At 41.8% G+C, this 22644-nt stretch overlaps 1 protein-coding gene across 7 annotated transcripts in view; it reads left to right on the forward strand.

Moving 5' to 3' along the window:
• LOC147062988 (receptor tyrosine-protein kinase erbB-4-like) overlaps window positions 1–22644 on the forward strand; it is a 118051-nt gene that overhangs the window by 30793 nt on the left and 64614 nt on the right. For all 7 annotated transcript variants that reach the window (XR_015066896.1, XR_015066903.1, XR_015066912.1 and 4 more), the window contains exon 2: window positions 18507–18658. Coding sequence is in view for 4 of the 7 variants with exons in the window: in XM_085917780.1 (XP_085773906.1) it covers window positions 18507–18658 (152 nt within the window). In the remaining 3 variants the exon portion in view is untranslated. The remainder of the gene's footprint in view (window positions 1–18506; window positions 18659–22644) is intronic.

The following is a 22644-nucleotide window of genomic DNA, read 5'->3' on the forward strand; positions in this document are numbered from 1 at the left end:
CTTGAGACACTTGGGGAAAAAAAAAAAAAAAAAAACAGTGGGGGAAGCCCTTGTTTATATTCTGTCTCATTACTCGCTGTTGGATTTCTAATTGAGTTGCCCGCTGCTGTGTCAGCCACATGTGTGGATAAACATGCGTGGGGGGAATGTGAGAAAGCGGACAGACTGCGCATGAAAGTATTTCTGCACGGCATTATCATGTGGCAAGAGAGCACGTGGAAAGAAAATGTCAAATTGTCTCATTCGCTCCTACCACCAGCAGCCGAGCCCAGCCCAGACGTGCCGTGCCGTGCCGACCCTCGGCGCTCGTCAGCTGCGACACGCGGTGTCACCTCGGGGATGCTCTCACAAAGCGAGGCCCTAATGAATGTGCAAAATGAGAACAGCAGTTTGATGAACACTGTGACTCAATTAGTGCAATTAATTTCCTCGCGGCGCCTCCGAGTGAAATGGAGTCACGGATGATTGAGCCAATGCTTCGCTATCTTATTTTATTTTCAGGCAGATGCCGGAGTGTCGAGTTGCCATATGAATTTGTCTTTCTGCCGGTTTACTGCACAAAAACAAAAGCGGTATTTACACTTCCAAATTTAATTCACGGCTCATTAATAAAGGTAATGGATTTTGAAAAAGAAGCAAAAATGATTTCTTTTTTTATTTATCCTGACAGTGCTTGAACTCCCTCGCAGTTCAAGAGGAAATCCAATTGAATGTAATGTTTGCTTGCCAAGGCGAAAAACCTTGATTTAGTTGCTTTCTTTGATTAAGGATGTTGCTGTAGCCATAGAAGAACACACTTAGAAGAAAATTCTATTGAATGTGAAATCTGATCAATTTATTGCGATTTCATTTTCACAGACTTTTTTCATAAAGACCATGTGAGGCAACGAGACATTGTTGACAAGATGGCTAAATTGGCACCGCTAAAGACGTCATTTGTCTCAGTCGTTTGTTCCCTCTTTCCCAAGTTTTAGAAGCGCGCTAGAAGTTAGTGACTCAAGTGACGTCACCTTACTCCCTTCCACCGAGCTCCTGGTTTGAAGTCGCTACCTAAAGACCCCGTCGGTGTTGTTTTGGCACAGCTTGAGGCCCTTCCGTCTGTCCGTCCTCTCAGACCTGTTACCATGCAACCACGTCAAAGTGCCTGGCACAGGAGGCCCAACAGTTGGGCGCCCCGCATGGGTTGCAGATGGTAAGGCGGTCAGAACAGGCTGCGTGAATGGCACCCCTCGCCGTGCGCACACATGCACACACTCCATCGTTAACAGCCTGGCAGGCTACGCTAGCTTTTTCTGATGGGCTAATTATGGCCAAGTTTTCGTCATCACGCTGTCCGGTTTGGGTTTGTTAACTCGCAGCAAATCATATTTTTGGGGGGGGTTTGGGGAAAGCCAACACAAACGAGTCTTTACGGACATCTTAAAAAAAAAAAACACGACACGTGAGGATTAAGCGTCATGATGAAGGAGAATGGACTCAACCCGGGTGCTTTGAGTGACAGGTGTACATTGTTGGCAGGCGGCGGCGACAGTCGTCCTGCTGCCACGCAAGCTGTTCCCTCCGCTGGGCAAGAGCAGACCAGCCACGCAGTCGCCAGCCGTCCTTCTTTCTCTGTCTCGCTCGCCTTTCCTCCTCAATCTCATTTTTTCCCCTCACGTGTCTTCATTTTGAAATGGTGTGAATTCCGTACGATTGTCGTAAAACAGGAACCCGTGTCATGGAATTGGAGACCTGTTGCTGGTTTTTCCAGACAGAGTGTGCCGGTTGGACGCTTCACAATAAATGCCTCGGCTACCTTTTCTGTCTCATCCGCTCCCAGGCGTTCTCGGCTTCTTCGGGGACCGGTTCATCCGACAAGTCGCGTTCTTTATAGATCTTGGCCGGCCGGGAAAGACAAGGCACGCCATCCATCGATGTTTGCGTGTCTGTGTCAGTTGCAAATTGGCCTTGTGTTACTCGGACAGCGTTGTAATTGTCGCACTGCAAAGCAGATGGCAATATTTCCAAGGTGCTTCTCATTGATGCCAGTCACACACACACACACACACACACACACACTGGCTGACATGGATGCTATATTATAGTCTGCCAGTTATTGCATTGGTCCCTTGTGATTGGTTACACATGAAGTGTGTGGAACTGTGTGTGGGGATGAGGCTACCTTCTGCAATAGTATAGCTCGCTGTTCTCTGTCCATACAAATTGGACCAGGCTGGAGTTGGAACCATCCAATCCACTGACTCTTTCAAAACCGGACTTAAAACTCACCTCTTTACTTTGGCATTTCTGTAATTCCTGTTTTTATATCCTGGTTGTCGTCCAGTTGTTTTATACTTGTCCTTGCTTTTTATTCTTGTTTTTACTTGCCATGTAGCACTTTGAGATTCCTCCGAATATAAAGTGCGTTATAAATATAATTTATTATGATTATTATTATTACATTGTATGATATGATCCATTTTTAATTCTTTTTACCTTATTGAATGAAGAGCATCCGCACGTTATAGTCAGCGTGATGGTGTGTGTGTGTGTGTGTGTGTGTGGTTTGGCAGCCTACTGTGCCTTTAGTCTCCAAAGTGTTTCATTTGAAGCCAAATGAAATGTCTCCTATCCCTGCATCAGCGATTTGACAGCTCATCATGTAGTCATCGCTGCAGGCTAACACACCTGCGTGTGTGTGTGTTTGTGTGAAGCCATGCGTGTTCTTGTGTGCGTTTCCACTAATGTTGCTGAAGATCTCATTAAGCACATCCTTTCCCTTCACATTCATAGCAGCCCTCCTCTCACAGTGAGTGACTCAATAAAAACGCACAGACAATTTTCTAAAGAATGACTCGGTGGTGTGCCTACCAACAAATTAAATGAGCTTTTTTTTTTTTATTATTATTTATTTTTCCCCGGAAATGAATACAACAGTGAATCATCCCAGCCCATTTCCAGAAATGTGTTCACACAGAAAAAAAAAAAAAATCCTCAATCATTTTCACTTGAAGCACCGCCCAAACTATTTCACCTGAACATATTTACTTTATTTACCGTCAGCGTTAAAGACTCCCCACCGTTTTTTTGCAGCCATCGCGTGTATAAAAAAAAACAACACATGGACACGTGTGTGTGTGTGTGTGTGTGTGTGTGTGTGTGTGTGTGTGTGTGTTTGCGTTCACACAAGAATGGTTCCCAAGTAATAGCCAATGGCAGGTAAGGAGGTGATGGATTGCCTGATTAGTGGCCTGGCAGGTTTCCTCTCGCAGATGGGCTGTTAGGTGTAGGCATCTGGCCTCGACACACACACACACACACACACACACACACACACACACACACACACACACACACACACACACTTCCTCATTCAAACTCAACGGATACGTACATGCGCCGATGAAAAGTTTTTGTCAGCCATCTGTTCCAGGTCTTTCCTTCATTGGCTTCACTCCAGTCTTCACAGACACGCTTCGCTCGTTCGTCCGCTGAATGACCGAAGATTGTTGTCCGGCTGTTTACATGATGCTGAGATCTCTCTGGAAGTTGGGCAAAAGTCAACTATACGTTTTTGTTTTTTTTTCTCTGAGGCTAAAGATGGAAAACTCTCGCTCCGGTTGCGGGGGAGGCGCTGCCACTGCGAGGATAATGTCAGGTGTGATGTGCTTATTCAGGCCGAGGCTAATATACTTTGTAGCGTTTTGCTGTCCACGTACAGCCTTCGCCCCATAAAGCTAATCAGTGCGCTCAGCATTAGAATCAGGAAGGGCAAAGAGGGTAGAGACGATGATGGGGGGGGGCTAATGGCATTTTAAAGGTGGCCAACCACTCCCATTACTTATTCTAATGAAAAGCTAATGTGAGCACCTTCAGCCGACAGAGTGCGGAGCCGCTAGTTAGCTCACGTTGGCGTAGCCGCTAGCTAGCGCACGCGTGCTAAAGTGATTTTAAAATGAGTGTTTCCGCTTGGGGGATATCAATGGACTGGTTAACACAAACAGTAGCTGCATGGTAGAACACAGCAGCAGATTTTTGGAGTGGCTGTAAACAACGCGCCGAAAGTGGGTGAAGTGTCCAGAGAGAGAAAAAGCTGTGTGACTTTTCATCTCTTTGTCTTCCCAGTGTTTGTGTTTGGGAAGCTTCTGTTACCTTTTGTTTGTCCCCCGTCGTAGACTTCATTCATTATTTGGCGCGACATGCGTACAAAGAGGAAGGATCAATGTGTAAGGGCGAGCCGCCATTTCCCTTCCTCCCCCTCCCACCTTGTCCTCTGAAGGTCAGAGCAGAGCGTGAAGATATGGCTGGTCTTTACACACTTGGTAGGGCAAGCTACCTCCCTTTTGTGCCTCTTCTACTTTCCTCCCTCTTTTCCACTCTACTTCACCAGTAATGTTTTTTTTTAATCACCTCACTTTTTTATTTTCTCGTCTGGATTTGGGATTTTATTGATAAACTTTTTTTTATATATAGAATATCGCTGAGCGCTGTAGTATTGTAGTATTACCGCTTTTATTTTTATTTTTGTAAAGCAATCAATTGCACATTTTTGGGGGGAATTTACTGAGATGAATCTGATTTTTCTCATTCTACCACAGTCATTTCTAAGAAGCTTGTAACTGATATTTACTTGAGTAAAATCTAGCAATTAATTTGAAATCATCAAATATATATTGGCCAAGTTTGAAGATTGGCTGCATGAGGGAGCTGAGCTTTTAGGTCACCGTAGGAAGTAAATAAAACCGTGTCAAGTGTTTTTTCTTCATTTTAAATATTTTAAATAATTTAAAATAAAGTCCAGACGTAACGCAATGAACTCTTTGACATTTTATTTTATTTATTTTACACTTTTATACTTTTATTCTATATTTATTTATTTATCAAAAATGTCAAACACTCATATGGAATAGCATTAGCTTGCGCAGGTATACTATTCCTGATATCGAGGTCCCAGGGTGGCAGACCACAAAATGGTCCCAGTTTGCCCCCAAAATGTGAGAAAATACTTCATGTACGTAAATTTAAATGCTTGTTAATACACATTTTTTATTTTTGACAAAACACAAGAGCAAAGTTTGCTAAGAAGAAGAAAGCAGGCCAGCATACGTGTGTGTGTGTGTGTGTGTGTGTGTGTGTGTGTGTGTGTGTGTGTGTGTGTGTGTGTGTGTGTGTGTGTGTGTGTGTGTGTGTGTGTGTGTGTGTGTGTGTGTGTGAACAGTGATAATGTAAATCTCCAGATTCCACTTAACTCTTGTAAACATTGAATATCGGAGAAGAGCTAAAAGTGCTTAGCTTCTCCCCAATGAAAATCAGGGCTGACACACCAAGACAATTCCTGACAATGAGTCCAACTTGTTTTATGGTCGTGGTGGGAAAGGGCAGGAAATTTCCTTTTGGGGATGAGCAAATGGGGTTAAGCCGAGTGACGCCGGATTGATCCGTGAGGCGGCAAGACGGAGCAGATGGTTGGAATGTAAAGCCAAGCAAATGAGAGAGAGGCAAACGGGACAAATGAGCTAACGGATCTCTTGGCTAATTTGGCGGCCTTGATTTAGCCGAGGGGATTTCCGCCTCTACCTCAGGTTCCGATTTAACGATTTTGGAGAAAGGCGGTTGCGTCCTCGCTCTCCGTCATTCTCCAAAAACAATTGCGTCCTCATGTAACTTTTCAAAGGCTCCGTTGGTGACGTTTGAAGCTGCCTTCAAAACAGAGCTCGGATGACTTTCTCCGCGTTTTGTGCGAGTAAAAGTGCAAGACATAAAATCAAATAAAAAGTTGCATTTCCCTCTGATCTTTTCAGCTCTTTTATTCTTTCAGATCAATGCCGTTTCGTTTTGGTTACGTCTGATTTGCGGTGTCCCTCTAAAGCGAGCGAGATAATAAAAGATAATTAATCAAAAGGAAAACAACAGCGCTCTCCTAAAAGCTCTAAAATCATTTGAATGAACAGTTATTTGTCAAGCCGAATTAATTAAAGCTAAAGAAGAAGGGAAAAAAATGACAATTCAGTCTGCTTATTGGGCTGTGAAATTTCAATTTTTCCAGCGCAAATCGAATCTTGTAGCCCTTTCGCAGTCACTGAACAATTTGGCTGGCTTTATTATTACCAGGTCTGCTCCTTGTGTGTTCTGGCTTGGAGCTTGATGAGCTTCTCTGTCATTTAATTAGCTGTTGCCTGAGTAGATCACGTCCTTACCTGCCACGCATGGCTCTGCATCTGACGTTGATGTCGTTGTTTACATCACCGTGTCACTAACTAATGAGCTGTTGGCTTAAGTCAGGCCGGTTTTGAGTCTGATCCCCATTTTCCGATCAAATTCAGCAAAGGTCTCGTATCGTAATCCATCCCAACTGATGGTGTCTGTTGGTGTGGAGGTTTTTTTTTTTTTTTTTGTCAGTCTGGCTGAGAATCAAGTGTTAAACCTGTTCAAAAAACAATATAACAATAATAACAATAATATTGCCGCTCTGCAGATGCTGTGATTGTGACATGAAATGCTAGCCAAGCTTAAATCGATCTGTCATGCAGCACAAAAAACTAATCATTCTCAATGCATTATAATTCCCAGCAAAAAAGATAGCATAGCTTCATTTTCAACTTTTTGGGGGATTTTCTGGAAGTCAAAATCGCTTTTGGCACCATGCTGTCTCTCATAGGTCAATGTGGGTACTGCACCACTTCTGGCAAAATTCGATTAATGGCGTGTTGCGTTGGTCATCTTGAGTACCCGTCGCAAATTGCTCGATTGTCGTGTCTAAAATCTCTGTATTTCCTTCCTCCTTATTCTTAGATTATCTTTGTATTTCATTTCCTTTTCACTTCCTGTAATGCAATTACATGCTTAAAAGAAAGATTCTTACTACTACTACTGCCTTTTCGATTTTCTAAATGCGGAAAGAAAGCGACATCGCAAAGGTGGTGGAAAACATAAAACATTTTGTTGTTGAACTTCATCTGAGCTATTAAAACGCACCCAGGGGCAAATTTGACTCAGCAGTGAGGATAAAGGTTGGGCGCATTCACAGAGAGAAGGGGACACGCCAGGAAACAAAAAGTCAAAGAAAAGACTTGGAGGAGATCACAGAGAAAAAAAAAAGCCAAGCAATGGATTGCTGTTGTTTCCCTGCTGGGGTTGAAAGTGGAAGGCACTTTTTGCGTTTTCCACGAAGTAGATTGATTTCCACTCCTGTGACCTCCCTCTCGATTGCTGTAAGTGTAACACAAAAGTATTTTTACGGCAGCTGCAGTCACACAGTGTGTGTTGTTCTTCCTCCAGTCACTTTTTAAACTGGCCTCGATCCTGAGTCAATGCCATACGAAATATTTTTGAAGTGGGATAAAAAAAAAGAAAAAAAAAGGGTGGATTTTATTCCTCTTTACAGCACTTTATGTGAACTTAAAGGTAGAAATGATTTATGATGACCACATACGTGTATCTCCATATTGCAATTTCCATCGGACACGGTCAATTGAACTTGATGACGCGAGTGTTAGCTCAACACGCTAATGAAAGCCATAAGATTTCATTGAAAATGTTATCTCAAGGTCAGCGGTGACCTTTCACGCTCAGCTGAGCTTGTTTTCATTCAAGCTGTAGCGCCCGTATAGTTTTCACGCCTCCTTTGACAAGTCAGATCAGCCAAACATAAAATTAAAAAGAACTCTTGGCCTTTTGACATCTCCTCACTGGGCTTTTGAAAGTTAATCTGCTCTCAGATGAATTCAAATTAACTCGCATTTTACTTCTGGATGTTCTCCTCAATGCCGTACGTGAGACGAGAGACGGGAGGCCGCCCGTTGGGTTTCTTAGGTGAAGGTCAGGTGGCCTTGCTTGCTCACTCCGTCCCTCCAGCTAAAAAAAAAAAAAAAAAAAGGAACAAAGAAGCTGCAAAGGCGCTTAAATCACAGAGCTGTGATTCTGTCTACACAGAGCGAGCTCATAAATTGGCGTCTGGCCGCTGCCGTGGCCCAATAGCGGCCGAGCGCATGCTTTATGACAAGATCAGGTCTCTAAATGAATGGCGGCGGGGGGCTCGTTAATCGTGCGCCAGTGATACACTCAAGGAGGGCGAAAGACAAAAAGTCAACTTTTTTGAAGGAACAAACTTTTCGACTGTCGCAATTGAGGTGGGATCTTCAACATATGCTCTTGAACACTTTATTGTAAACACTCCAATGAACAAAACAGGTTCACCTTTCTCCACTTGAATTCACCAGCCAAAAAGACAGATTTTCCCCTAAAATTCAAAAAAAAATTCTCAAGGACGCATTCAATGAAACCGATTGACGTCATTCCCGTTCCAAATGAATCAATAAATATTTCATCAGAAGAATAATATATATAATAATTTTTTTGTTTAATTTTTATAATCTAAAATATGTATTTTTTTTATTTATTTAAAAAAAAGAGATATTTTTGCAAATTATATATATGTATACATACATATATATATAAACATACATATATATATAATTTTCAAAACAAAAAAAACAAAAAAAAAAAAAATATATATATATATATATATATATTATATTATTACATATATTATATAATATATATATATATATTATATTATATATATATATATATAATATATATATATTATATTATATTATTATTACATATATATATATATATATATATATATATATATATATAGTCGCTGAATGTTTTGGGCAGCTTTTCATTTGTATGATCTACTCTGACAGCTGTTTCAATATTCCTATTGGAATCAAGTGTGTCATTTTCAGACAAAGTGCAGACAAAATGAACGGCGCAGCCGAGCGGCGTGAAATAAGTCTGCATGCAAATCAAATGCGGCCGTTATGAGATAAACTGTAATTTCATTCAGTCCCGGCGGCCCCCCGAAGGACTCTGGCACTATTGATTTACGGTCCTGAGAGGCTTCCTCTGCTTCTATCGCTATCTGTATTTCACCAGCGCCCCTGTCAGATCGATCAAGTTTAAAGTCTCATACATGTGTTAGATGACAGATCTGCTATTGATTTCTGTCTGCAATATTAAGGGCCATAAGTCAGAGCTGTGCTGTGCCGCTCGCTCGCCCGCCACGCACCGGCGCCTTCTTTTGTTTTGGCATCCGCACGAGCCGCCGGCCCACCCAGACTGGAGGAAATTAATTTAGCCACACAGTGCGATTGTGCTCACGCAGACGCTTTGGAGGCCCTGTTCTTCATGCTTTATGGGGCTGTTTGGTCAAAATAGCCCTACTTGAAAAGAGACAAACACTCCCATTCATTTTGGGATTATGGCAGTGTCACTGTTTTTATTCTCGTTTTCAGGGTCTTCTTCATCTCGTAAAAAACCTCTCAGGCATTTTAGACGCGTGTTGATCCCTGAAATGAATACGGCAGCTTTTCGATTTCATAACTAAGTTGGAAGTTTGTTTTTCTCTGATTTGCGTGGACATCGATATGGCCCGCACACTAAAGGCCACAGGTCCAACACCGAGGCGCCCTAAGCCCCGCCCCCAACTCTTGTCCGCTCGATAGGCTCGCGACAGTAATAATCCATCTATTTATGTTCTTCACGGGTGAGCCTATCGAATTCGACTTAAGAGAACCGTTTTCTGATCAACAAAGCTGAAGATCAGCTAACAATTCCTTTGTGTGTGTGTATGGTTCTGCAGTTTCATCTTATTTTGGCTTTAAGTCCAAATGACGGACACCTGTTCCGACCAATCGCAAGTTAAATGGCGTGATCTTTCACAATGTTGGCTGGCAGGAAGAGAGCGCAAGCTAGCTGTCACCTGCATGTAGCCTAGAAAGTAGCTAGCTAGCAGCTAGTGATGACCTCCCTCACCATTTTGTCAATATTTTTGGTCATAAACTTAAGAAATGACAGATGCGTGAGGGACAAAATGCACAAAGCTACCTTGACATATTTTCACATCGCCGTACGGGGAACAAAGTGATCTTGTGTACATTTTTGCTAGCAATAGCAGAAAAGTGACGCAGGCTTTCAGCATCCCATTAAATGTGACGTTTGCGTGTTGACAGTTTTTCAGTAAAGTGTTAGCAAGTGGCACCGAGCTCTAAATAATGCATGGTTTTGTCATCTTTTCCCCGATGACTGGTTGCGGTCTGCGGGGCTCACTGCTAAACTCTCTCCCGTCTGGGTCTTCTTCACATTAGCGGGACGCGGCAGACAAGGAGATACGAGCGCGGAAGCATGGCAAAGCGTTTGTGTGTCAGACTCGTGTAATCTGGCAGACGTTCTCTGAGCTGGGCTCCCCCACAAAGAGACTGGATGATGACAAGGCCAACCCAGAAGCTCGGAGATGGACCCGAGCGCCACGGCCCACTTGACACGCCATCACTTTTAGCAAAAGCTGACGTCCTCTTCAACTCCCACGTTTGATCTTGACGGGGTGCCTTTAGAGAGCAACGTGAAGATGTGCCGGGAACGCCGCGTTCTTTCTCGTTACGGAACCTCATCAAATGTGCGTGTTTGCGGCTGGCGCGTGAGCTTCATTAGGTGGGACCATGAGAAAGTGAGCGTAACCGTATCGTTAGCGCCATGTTCCCCAATGTCCATCAGTTCTCCTTTATGGCGCCGTTCATTCCCAACTAGGTCATTCGGTTTCGCTTTCCGCCGAGATGTATTATCACACCCGTTGTCGTCCTGGTTCATTCCGCGAAAATAATCAACCTGCGCCGCTGTTGGATTCATTCCAGCTTGGACAAAAAAAAAAAAAAAAACAATTGTCAAAACGTGGGCGCTCTCTCCAGGCACGACAGGGTAATAATGCGGCGGCACCTCTGGCGAGGCTAATTAAACGGCCACATCTGTGCTTTATTTTGCATCTGGACCAGGTGGCGGCGGTGCCCGCGGACATTTGCCTCTCCGCCAGTTTGGGCGTGCACCAGTGACAACGGCTGTCCTGTTTGGAATTTGAAGCCGTTCTTCTTCAAAGTCTGAAATATTGGACTTCAGAGAAGGACGTGCCTCTGCGTTCCTTTGAAGATCCTTCGGACTGCAAAGTTCCATGTCGGGTGGCAAAAAATTAGAACTTATGCAGTCAACGTGACCTCTGACCTCGATCCACAGCTTTGAAGCTCCCCGTTGCCCTTTGAAGATCCCTCTGGGTGCTATGACATAACAAAACGCTCATTGGCGGATATGGGGATGCAGATGGAGGCTCGGACTTGACGCTTTTTGATGCTTTTTGAAGCTTTTCGAGACCCAATGGGAAAACACGCAGCATCGATTGAGTATGTATATATATAAAAAAAAAAAAAGAACTGCAGTAAAAGACGAGCGAGAGCGCACGAGCCACTTCATGAAACGTGCACACGCACACGTTGGCGTATCCTTCAGGAGCCCGTGACAAGGCTGCCACGAGCTGGCGGTCCTTCTCGGGGAGCGCCCAACACCCAATGCAATTACTCGCTATAGCTGACTGCACCTGTACAACATAATTGAGAAGGCAACTTGGGGCTTTGTCACTTAAAGTACACATTTCAAAGGAAAAAAAAGGCTCCTAGCTAGCTAAGCTGCGGCCCGGCCCTGCGGTATGGGCCCATTTCAGATCAATCAGTGTGTGTGTGTGTGCGTGTAGAGTGCATCAAAATCCCACAGTAAGCGATTTTCATCCCAAATTTCCAAAGTAGTCGAGTTGGTCAAAAATGCCAAAAGCATGAAATATTGATGCATTGTCCACGACTGGCTCGGTCAGGCCGTAACGCATTTGGAGAAAGTTTTAACGATCCCAAATTTAATTAAGCTCCAGTGGTGTGACTATGTTTGACTTGGCGAGACTTTGGGATGTGGAGAATCCCCCAGTCTCGCATTAATGATTGCAGCTGCGGGTCAAAGTTTAATGAGGTAACTGACTTGCTTTTAGCAGTGCGTGTTTTATTGTGTTTCCAGTATTTTTCTTTTCACTTACTTGTTGCCAGAATGGCTTTATTAGTTTTTATTAGAATTCATTTTAGTTCAAAAAAAAAAATTTCCGGGGTGTCTCTCTTTAAAAAAAAAAAAAATCATCATCTCAGTCTGTCAAAGTTGTTGCGGTTGCACTATGAGAGGTTCATTTTGTCGATTTGTGTTTTTTTTTAAATTTATTTCTAATTTGGTCAATGAACAATTTGCATTCTTTAGTTGCCATCTCCCATTTTGCAGTCATCATCAGCCATTTGCGGTCGTCGTCAATCTTGCCGGATGAACACGCAAAGGTCACAATTTCGTAATTTCATTTCTCATTTTTATGTACGCCATAACTATCCTCCTCCGCTACCACGCTCTTTTGCAATAAAATAAGGTGTTTAATAAAGCCCAGCTGAAAAGATATTTTTGCATTCCCGGCCGGCGTCAAGTCAATCATTGCAATAATGTCGTCGATAGCAATACATCTGCGACGCTGTTACTTTACGACGGGAGAGGGAAATACATCTTGAGCCGCTAAATTATTGGCCCTTTTTAATAAGGCTATAGATTGTTTGACGAATGGCGCCGCTCTCGCTCTTGATTATATCGAAGACCTTTTGTTTTATTTGTGACAAATGTCAGATTTTGGACTATTTACATCGCCGCGCAGGCACACGCCGGTGAAGGCTTATTGATTCAACGCGAGATGGATGAGCGTGGCCGTCCGTGAAAGGGAGCCGAGTGTTAATTAGTGTGAAGGCGAAGGCCTTCACACTATTGTTATTCTACTTTATTAGTGTGAAGGCGAAGGCCTTCACACTATTGTTATTCTACTTTATTTTTCTTCTTCTTATTATTATCCTACTTTATTCCTCCCACTTTTTTGACACCTAACTACTCCCACATGCTTTAACCGATTCACTCCATTCCAACTTTCACACGTTCCAAAAATTCACGGCATGACTGCTAGTATTTTATTTGTTCATAACATTTACCGTTTTTGCATAATTAGCAAATTTGTGCCTTAAAATCCCCCATTCATTCTTAATGGCGCATTAGACACGAGCGACGTTCAAGTTCGAATTTTGACATCTGACAACTTTTTTCATGATTTCTTTCCTTAACTCATTTATTTAACTCTTTTATTTTTTATTTATTTATTTTTCATTCATTCATTTAGTTATTCATTTAATTTTAAGTTAAAAACATCATTTTACCGTTTTAACGTTCACCATTTTAATTTCTTGATTAATAGCAACATTCCACCACAAAAAACACATAGTCGCTGTTTAGCTCAGTGAGAAAACAATGGTCCCTAAACACGAGCCACGTCCGCGAGCGAGTTCGAATCCTGCTTGGCCATAATTTTTTTTTCATTCATTCAATTTTAACACATCACTTTAATAATTACTTTCATCATCATCATTAATTTACCGTTTTTATTTTTCATTTAGTTATTCATTTAATTTTAAGTTAAAAACATCATTTTACCATTTTAAAGTTCACCATTTTAATTTCTTGATTAATAGCAACATTCCACCACAAAATACACATAGTCGCTGTTTAGCTCAGTGAGAAAACAATGGTCCCTAAACACGAGCCACGTCCGCGAGCGAGTTCGAATCCTGCTTGGCCATGATTTTTTTTTCATTCATTCAATTTTAACACATCACTTTAATAATTACTTTCATCATCATCATTAATTTACCGTTTTTATTTGATTTAATCATCATTATTAATTTACCATTTTTCTGTCATTTAATCATCATTTCGAGTCCCACAATAGTGTGAAGTGCCTTCGCCTTCACACGCAATTTCTCCAGAAATTGCCAATTCTAGTTTTTCTTCTTCTTCTTATTATTATCCTACTTTATTCCTCCCACTTTTTTGACACCTAACTACTCCCACATGCTTTAACCGATTCACTCCATTCCAACTTTCACACGTTCCAAAAATTCACGGCATGACTGCTAGTATTTTATTTGTTCATAACATTTACCGTTTTTGCATAATTAGCAAATTTGTGCCTTAAAATCCCCCATTCATTCTTAATGGCGCATTAGACACGAGCGACGTTCAAGTTCGAATTTTGACATCTGACAACTTTTTTCATGATTTCTTTCCTTAACTCGTTTATTTAACTCTTTTATTTTTTATTTATTTATTTTCCATTCATTCATTTAGTTATTCATTTAATTTTAAGTTAAAAACATCATTTTACCGTTTTAACGGCATTTACCGTTTTTATTTCTTGTTTAATATCATCATTCCACCGCAGCAACACTAAGCCGCTGTTTAGCTCAGTAAGAAGACAATGATCCTAAGAACACGAGCCACGTCCGCGAGCGAGTTCGAGTCCCGGTTGGCCATAATTTTTTTATTCATTAATTTTTCATTCATTCAATTTTAACACATTTTAACAATTATTTTCATCATTCATTTAGTTTTTCATTTAATTTTAAGTTAAAAACATCATTTTACCGTTTTAACGGCATGTACCATTTTTATTTCTCGTTTAATATCATCATTCCACCACAGCAACACTAAGCCGCTGTTTAGCTCAGTAAGAAGAGACTGGAATTTGAAGCACGAGCGCTGTTCCCGTGCGAGTTCGAATCCGGCTTGACCAATATTTTTTTTTCATTCATTCAATTTTAACACATCACTTTAATAATTATTTTCATCATCATCATTAATTTAACATTTTTATTTTATTTAATCATCAATTTACCAATTTTATGTCATTTAATCATCATTTCGAGTCCCACAATAGTGTGAAGTGCCTTCGCCTTCACACGCAATTTCTCCAGAAATTGCCAATTCTAGTTGAGAATGTTGTGAAACCTTTCCAGGCCCGACGCCATCGCTTCTGGGCTGCTATTCAAACTCAGATCTGGTCATATTGCAATATTTCCCATTGAATGTCATTCATGACCCCTGCTACAAACATAGATAAGCTCTACAGCACGATTTTGATTCCGTTTATTCATTCATTCATTCATTCATTCATTTATTTATTTATTTATTTATTTATTTATTTATTTTGTAACGGCACACTAGAGTTTAGTTCGCCCAGTTTCAGGTAAATATCTCAATATTTCTTTCTTTCTTTATTTATTTTTACGACAGCACACTCGAGTTTAGTTCACCGAGTTTCAGGTAAATATTTCGATGCTTCTCAAGTGACAACTTATCTACCTAATTGCGTCACAACTGAGACTCTTAAGCCATTAAGACTAGTTAATGGTCAGGCGCAAGGATCACGGAGGGAAGAGACGAAATTGCAAAAGTGTGAGCGGGACAATGATTGGGGAGGGAATAGGCGGGAAAAAAAAATAAAAAAAAATAATGAAGCTCGGAATGAACGCCGTTTTGGATTCTCGCTGCAATAACGTGTTTCCCTTGACGCATCCTGTCTGTGTCGAGATAGGAGTTGTCACACTGAAGGGCTCATTTGCCTTTTGCTTGCTCATTACATCCAACTCCAACTTATTTCCTCCTCTGGGAAACCACCACTGCCGCCATTGTGTGTGTGTGTGTGTGTGTGTGTGTGTGTGTGTGTGTGTGTGTGTGTGTGTGTGTGTGTGTGCACGAGCACAGCATATGAGCGTTTCATTACAAACACGCCACTCGACTTTGCACCCACCCTGACGACAGATTGTATTTGGGAAGTTAGTGAAGCCGATGTGATTTAGAATTGGAGGGCGATGCTAAACACACACACACACACACACACACACATCTTTAGCGTGCCCGCATATTGATACACACAACCTTCCTTCATTGTGATTCCTCCCATATGGTTCCAACTAATATTCGGCTTGGAGCAAAGGCACTTAAACTGACACGCACACACACACACACACACACACACACAGGCAAGATTTCACGCAGGCCTTCTGTGCTACATTAACTATAAAGCTCATTTCCCCACAAAGAGAAGCCACTGGCTAGAATACGCGGTGACGACTCATTAAACCTTTCACACGTGCACAAACCTGCACACCCACTCGTGCACGTGTGCATTTTTTTTTTTTTAATAGCTCCGCCCTCCCCACCTGCACCATTGTCACTCGCTGTCAAATGATTGGCATTTATTTGAAACAATGACATTTCGGCTTTATGTACACGTGCTCGTTCTATTTGGACGGCCATCTCGTCTTTGTGGGGGAAAAAAATCGTTGAGGTTGATCAGCACAGAAAGGTTGCTATCCACCGCCGAGAACCGTGTCGTGGCTGGAAGGTTTTCGCTTCATCAGCACAAACTGAAAAAAAAAGAAAGAGGCCTCATATTCTGTCAAAACGCAAACTCCTCGGAGACTTAAATGTTGACGCCGCTGTTGAGTAATTGTTCCCGACATCATCTTGTCATCGGCGGCAAACTCTTCTGTCATAAAGAAAAAAGTTCAACAGATTCACCGACGTATTCTTCTTCTTCTGAATTTCCGACACCTCATCGACTACATCGCCGTCCGCCCCGAAGGCCGCCGGAATGATGAGCGGCGTGTTTGCCGTCTTCAGAAGACCCAGAGAAGTAAAGACAACAACTCCGGGTTGCCCTTGGTGCTTTCTTGCCAGGATATAAACCATCCTTGCTCACTAAACAAAAAATCCAGACACTCAACGCTCATATGTAATCAGAGATACTTGTTAAAAAAATTGTAAAGAGGAAGAAGAATATGATTGACACCTTTGGACCCCTGCCGGCTCGGTAGCAGCTGCCCCCGGGGGCTGTCGGGCACGATTCGACCTCACATTCTCCCGGAATCCAAGACACCCTTATTAGGAGGAAGTGATGAAAGGTTACAAGATCTGAGGATCTCGCCTCCACATGTCATGACAAGCCCCTCCTTCTCCTTACGTTTGTGCTTGTGCTGGTTTTAAATTGTGGCGGAAGGTCCACGGAATAAGTGCATCAAAAGGAGTCCGGGGTGTCAAAGTCATTTTTGTGGAAAGGGTTGGCCAATATGAATGTAAACGCCTTACCTTATGCACACTTTTGAAATCAGACACTAGTAAAAAAAAAAAAAAAAAAAAGTTCAAATATTTTAAAAAGATTGCTACAATATTTCAATTTTTTTCAAGTGACGACAATTTCTAGTCGATGAATGATTTGTCTTCGCCGGCCACGTTAAATGGTGTGGCGGGCCGTATCTGGCCCCCGGGCCTTGAGTTTGACACGTTGCTCTATTTAAAAAAAAAAAAAAAATCTTTGTTTGCAAGGTTGCTAATCTCCAGATGAGTCAAGTCATATTCTCTAAACATGCATGGAACGCCGCTATAAGAAAAAGCACCCGTCGGGTCACATTCGCCGACTCTATTTAGTGTGCCGCTAACCGCTACATGTAAAAAAAACGACCCAAGCCATCATAAATGTCATATTCCTGATTCAAGTTTTACTGTTCCATCAGCTGAGGGTGCCATGAATGAAATTTGTGTCAGGTCTTTTACCTCATTTTGGAATAAAACTTTAAAGTGTGTTGAAGAGTTTGGACTACACGTGATGGAGTGACTTGAACCGAAGAGATTTTCTTCAAATCACGAATTTTGTAGCAAACCCGCCCTCTGATCTTGATCCGCATCTCGGAAGCATCTCGACCGTTCGCGCGGGTCGTGTACATGCAGCTGGTCTGACCCCGCCAGCTGCCCGTCGCCCACTCAATTAGCTTCTCCAGCTCAAACCCAGTGAGGTCATCACCTTTTCTGTTTCTCTTTTCATTTCCTGTCCAACTTGCTGTGTCAGCCTTTCAAACTCAGCGAGAAACAAGCACCAAAATGGAAGGAGAGAATAAAAGAGATGGAAGAAGAAATGGAAAAGGCGATGACACTGGAGTCAACCAGGAATTTTCAGGTCATCATTCACATCCTGGAAATAACCTTGCTCAACACAGCTTGTATTTTTGGACCTAAAACACTAATTAATAAATGTATCTATTTAATTTTTCTATTTAATTTTTTACTTGGAAAAAAAATTGAAATAAATTTGACAGATAATTTTTTGGGGAAGAAGAATTTATGGTGCTAATTATTTAAATGCTCATTTAATCTTAATTGTGTCCGTGTGTTTTTGTGTGATATTGATTTTTGAGGGTTGTTTCGCATTCACACACGCGCTCGCATACACGCACACACAAAAGTGAGTTCCAATAATGGGTTATTACACGTCTGCTCACCTTTCAGTCACACACACATACACGAAGGTTTTCATTGATCGGAGCTATTTTATATCCTTTCTCCGACTTTCTTTGTAGCCGATCCGAAATCATCCCCTCTAATAACTCATCAGCGCGCATGGTCAGCAAATCTCCTTTATCACTGTAGGCCAGGTCCCCTCGCCTCGCCGCCATTGCGGGTGTACCCACAGCAATATGGAGAATCACCCAGTGAGGAAAGGCCAGCGCACTAATCTTTGCCGAGCAAACGATCTATAAAGCAATATAGGAGTTTATGAGCTATGGGTGTTGTATGAAATCCGAGCCACTTCAACCACGCGACAGTCTGTACACCTTTGTTTCCTCTCATATTCAGATTGTTATTATTATTTTTTTCAAAATGTCTCGCTTTCAAAGTATGGAGTTCACACCAAGTACTGGTTCCTATTTTTTTGAAGTCATGTGTTCATTTTTTTTTTTTTCCAGTTTGTCCCGGGACAGAGAACAAGCTGAGCACCCTCTCAGATCTGGATCAGCAGTACCGCTCCCTGAAGAAGGTCTACGAGAACTGCGAAGTTGTCATGGGCAATCTGGAGATAACCAGCATCGATCGCAACCGCAACCTCTCTTTCCTCAAGGTAGGAAAACAATGAATGATCCATGATCAAATTTCTTGATCATGTTGGCCGCCCTGGAGAGAAACATAAAATCAACATGGTTTACGGGTTTCAGCACCATGGAGAGCGACACATAGAAATGTTTACAGTACAATGGGGAAAGCTCTCACTTGTTATGTCGTAAATATTGCAAGAGGCAAACATGGCTGAGACCTTCAAAATTGTACATTCAGGACTGAATGTCAATATGAGTTTGTTCATGAATGGCACTTTGTCACGACTAGCTGCAAGGAAGACAACCTAGCAATGCATGAATATACTGCCCCCTTGTGGCCGATATGCGTTTACCAGGAGTAGCACAATGCCCTTTGTACGTACGTATTATTTCATTAAAAATATGAACCTTGTTTTTTTTTTTTATTGTTAACTTGCGATTTGAATGCGGTATTAAGATTCAAATTTGTATCCAGTAAAATACTGCGTATTTGTTCTGTATCATTTATTTCAACAGAGAAAGATGACATGAGGTACTCATAAATCAAAATTTCACTGCATTTAATATAATCTAATCTGGGATTTCATGACCATGGCAAAATCCGTTATAATATTCCGAGCAGGGACTGGCTTCATATTTTATTCAGATTAAAAAAAAAATAGAAAATTCAATGGTCTCTACATTGCCTGAGTAAAAAGTACCTCCCAAATATTATGATTGCGTGACCACAAATTCTAATTAAAGCAGCTGCTTTAAATGTTAACGATGAACAAAAGTGCAATTAAACGGTGCAGGTATGCACAATGGGGTGACAACTTCTAAATCACAACAATGGCTTGTAAAGTTCAATTTGAGGCCACTGTGGTTTCAACACCATGGACAGAGTCAGCGGGACCGCTCAGCACCACGGACAGATAAATGTGTGCGCCATCCACTCACTTCATGCTGTTTAATGAAGTGCGTGCAGTCTAATTACTGGGCCAGCGCTATAAAATGAACACCATAAACAGTCCCATTAGGCTCAGCATCATTAGGGAAACAATTAGACATCTGGGGATTGTTAAGTGGATGCGAGAGGGGTCAGAACTTTGGAGTTTAGACGGTTGCTATGGCAACTCTTTGTCACAGAGACACCCCCGTTATTACTCACCTGTTTTTATGATGAATGTGTTCCTCTTCGTTTGATACCGTTTCTTTTGAAATGATTAGGATAGGGTCTTTAGTCATGATTATTTAATTTGTTAGATTGTACATGAGTTAATTGATGATTGATTAAATCGCCAGATCGAGAAAACTATTGTCCACCAGCACGTTGTGATCTCAGTTGGATGAGCAAGAATTAAATGTTCATTTTTTTCCAAACATACTTTTGTTGAAAAAAATACGCAAAACTACTCGCGTACAAAAAAACAGGACAACATTTGACCAAAACTGACTTACCTGAAGTTACACATTTACGACTGGACCATTTGTATTATTTTCTTAGCACTCAAATAGACAGTCGGTGCATGAATAAATCGTATTTATAAATGAATTCCAATGACACTGGGCCGCTCGAGGAAATTTTGGGGTGGCAGTTTAACTGCGGACAAAAATAGCAGCTGTGTGTGTGTGTGTGTGTGTGTGTGTGTGTGTGTGTGTGTGTGTGTGTGTGTGTGTGTGTGTGTGTGTGTGTGTGTGTGTATGGGGGTGGGGTGTTAAGCGGTGGTTGCTTCTGTCACGGACGGCCACGCAGTGATGGAGCGGGTGAGAGCAATGAACGGGACAAACGCTGACAGTTAGATGGATGGGTCGGCTCAGCGACCACTTTAGGTTCAAAGCGGATCTCTGACTTTCCCATAGTGTCCACCTGCATATTTGTTTTATTCCCCCGTCATTCTGTGAGATAATACATCAATCTTCATCAGCATTGACTCTATGTGCAGAGTATTTGAAAAAATGCTTTATTTCCTTTCATTAATTTTACTTTTACTGTAGAAAAATTAGGTAAAGTGCAATACAATTGACAAAACGTTTACCATTTACCAATATGGCTTCTCCTGATGTGTGCATTTTGGCCACTGGAGGGCAGTGTAATACAGTCAAGCAGACAAAAACGAAGAAGTATTTCACTACTACTACTACTACTATTACTTATACTTCTACTACCGCTGCAAAGAATGAGACATTTTACAAATTAATCCTAAACGTTCAAAATTTCTCGTTTGAGTCAAACCATTCAAACTTTTCTTCCCCGAATGACTGAATTGCTCATTATTTTCACAATTTCCACAACCAAATTCAGTCAAAAGCAACATTTGAAACTTTTTTGCCAATACAAAATTACATACAAAACATATTTGTATGTATATGCTATTTACGCATGGCTTCACACCTAAAAATGTAATTTCTTAATCATTTCATCACACAAGAGGGCGGCCAATCCAGTGCGTAGTGACGCCGGGGTGAACTCCTCAAACCTCCACCATCGGAAAAGTCCATGTGAAAAGATCACCACTGATCAAAAGGGATCACCAAGCCTTGGCCTGGCATCACTCTCCATGTTAGTTGGCCACCGGCTGCCTGTCACTCACAATGACCCATTTTCCCAGAAGTGAATCGGGGAAGTGCGCCAAGTGGCCCCAGTGGCCCCCGAGCGGCTAATGGTGTCACCTATGCGGACGCGCTCTTCATTAAACTCCGATCAATATGGCAGCCAGAGCTAGCAAGCATGAAGGCAGTATGCCAAGGTTGCCTCAGCTCAGAGCGGCCATGTCGGTGGAGCTTGTGCACACATATCATCAACCCGTCCGTCCCTTCTCATGTCGGCAAACGCAAAGAGTCGAGAAGAGGGATGAAGGACACGCTCGCCGAGGTGCGCGGCGTGTCGCGTGTAGACAGCAACACTTTTCAATCGGCTTATCTGCGGCGAGCACCGGCCCAGAGTGACGCGGAGAGACGGATGACGTTCTGGTGTCTCAGAAGAGGCCAACCAGTGAGGGAGATGTCTTCATACCAAATGCGATCCGTGTTTTTTGGTACAAATGTAAAAATCGGTGTACTGTAAGTATTTACGATGAATGACTAAAACGACATCCCTTCACCAAATAATCAGGCCATAATTGTGAGCGATGGCTTTGGAAAAGGTTGCTACTATCGGCGGTAATGAAATCACTTTTTGCCGTTATTATCGCTCTTTTTGGCAGCTTAATTAGCACCCTGCTTGCTCGAGCCACGGTGCCCGCATGCATCTTATGGTTTAGTAATTGAAGGGTTGTATGAAGAAAAAAACAAAAAAAAACTTTTTTTTGCTACCGAGCCTCAAATGTATTGTATTTTGGAAGTTTTATATGAAGTAGAATAGAATTTCATTTGGCGTAGGAGCAGAAGCTAAACCATCCTAAAGATGTTTGATTGAAAAATCAATTGAATTAAAAAGTCAGGTCTTTGATACTGTTGCTGACATAAATTCATGATAAGTTCATATTTCCTGGAAGAATGAATGCAATCCACCTGTTTTGTTTTTCCGTTGACTTGATGGAAAATACAAAGCAGTCTGTATACGATGGAAGTGTCATAACGCCAACACAAGTACATGACTAACATGGGAAATATCACACCTGCTGTTATAGCGTATATCATCACGACGGGGATTCTCCACGTTGGTCCAAGGCCACAAGCTGAGTGCTAAAGATAATGAAAAGTCACACGCTATACGGTACATCATGACCTCCGCTTTGACAAACGTTTCGACACATTTACTCGACATTTAATAACAAGAGCAAGCAACAACAAATGATTATCCGACTTTGCTAACACAAATAATTCCTCAAAAAGTGCCGCTAGCAGCAGCGTTAGCCGTTAGCTTGACATGCTAATCTGTCAAAACATCAGCATCAGCATGGGTTTCAAAGTAGGGTCAGGGTGTCAAACTAGGGCTATAAAAGGTAAATTCAAAATTGAAATGCTAATTTTTGAGGAATATTTGGAATATTAAAAAGAACTTTATTTTGGAGATATTTCCGAAAAACCT

The sequence above is a fragment of the Syngnathus leptorhynchus genome, chromosome 1 (genome assembly GCF_054491065.1).
Source record: "Syngnathus leptorhynchus isolate UIUO chromosome 1, UIUO_Slep, whole genome shotgun sequence".
Lineage (NCBI taxonomy): Eukaryota > Metazoa > Chordata > Actinopteri > Syngnathiformes > Syngnathidae > Syngnathus > Syngnathus leptorhynchus.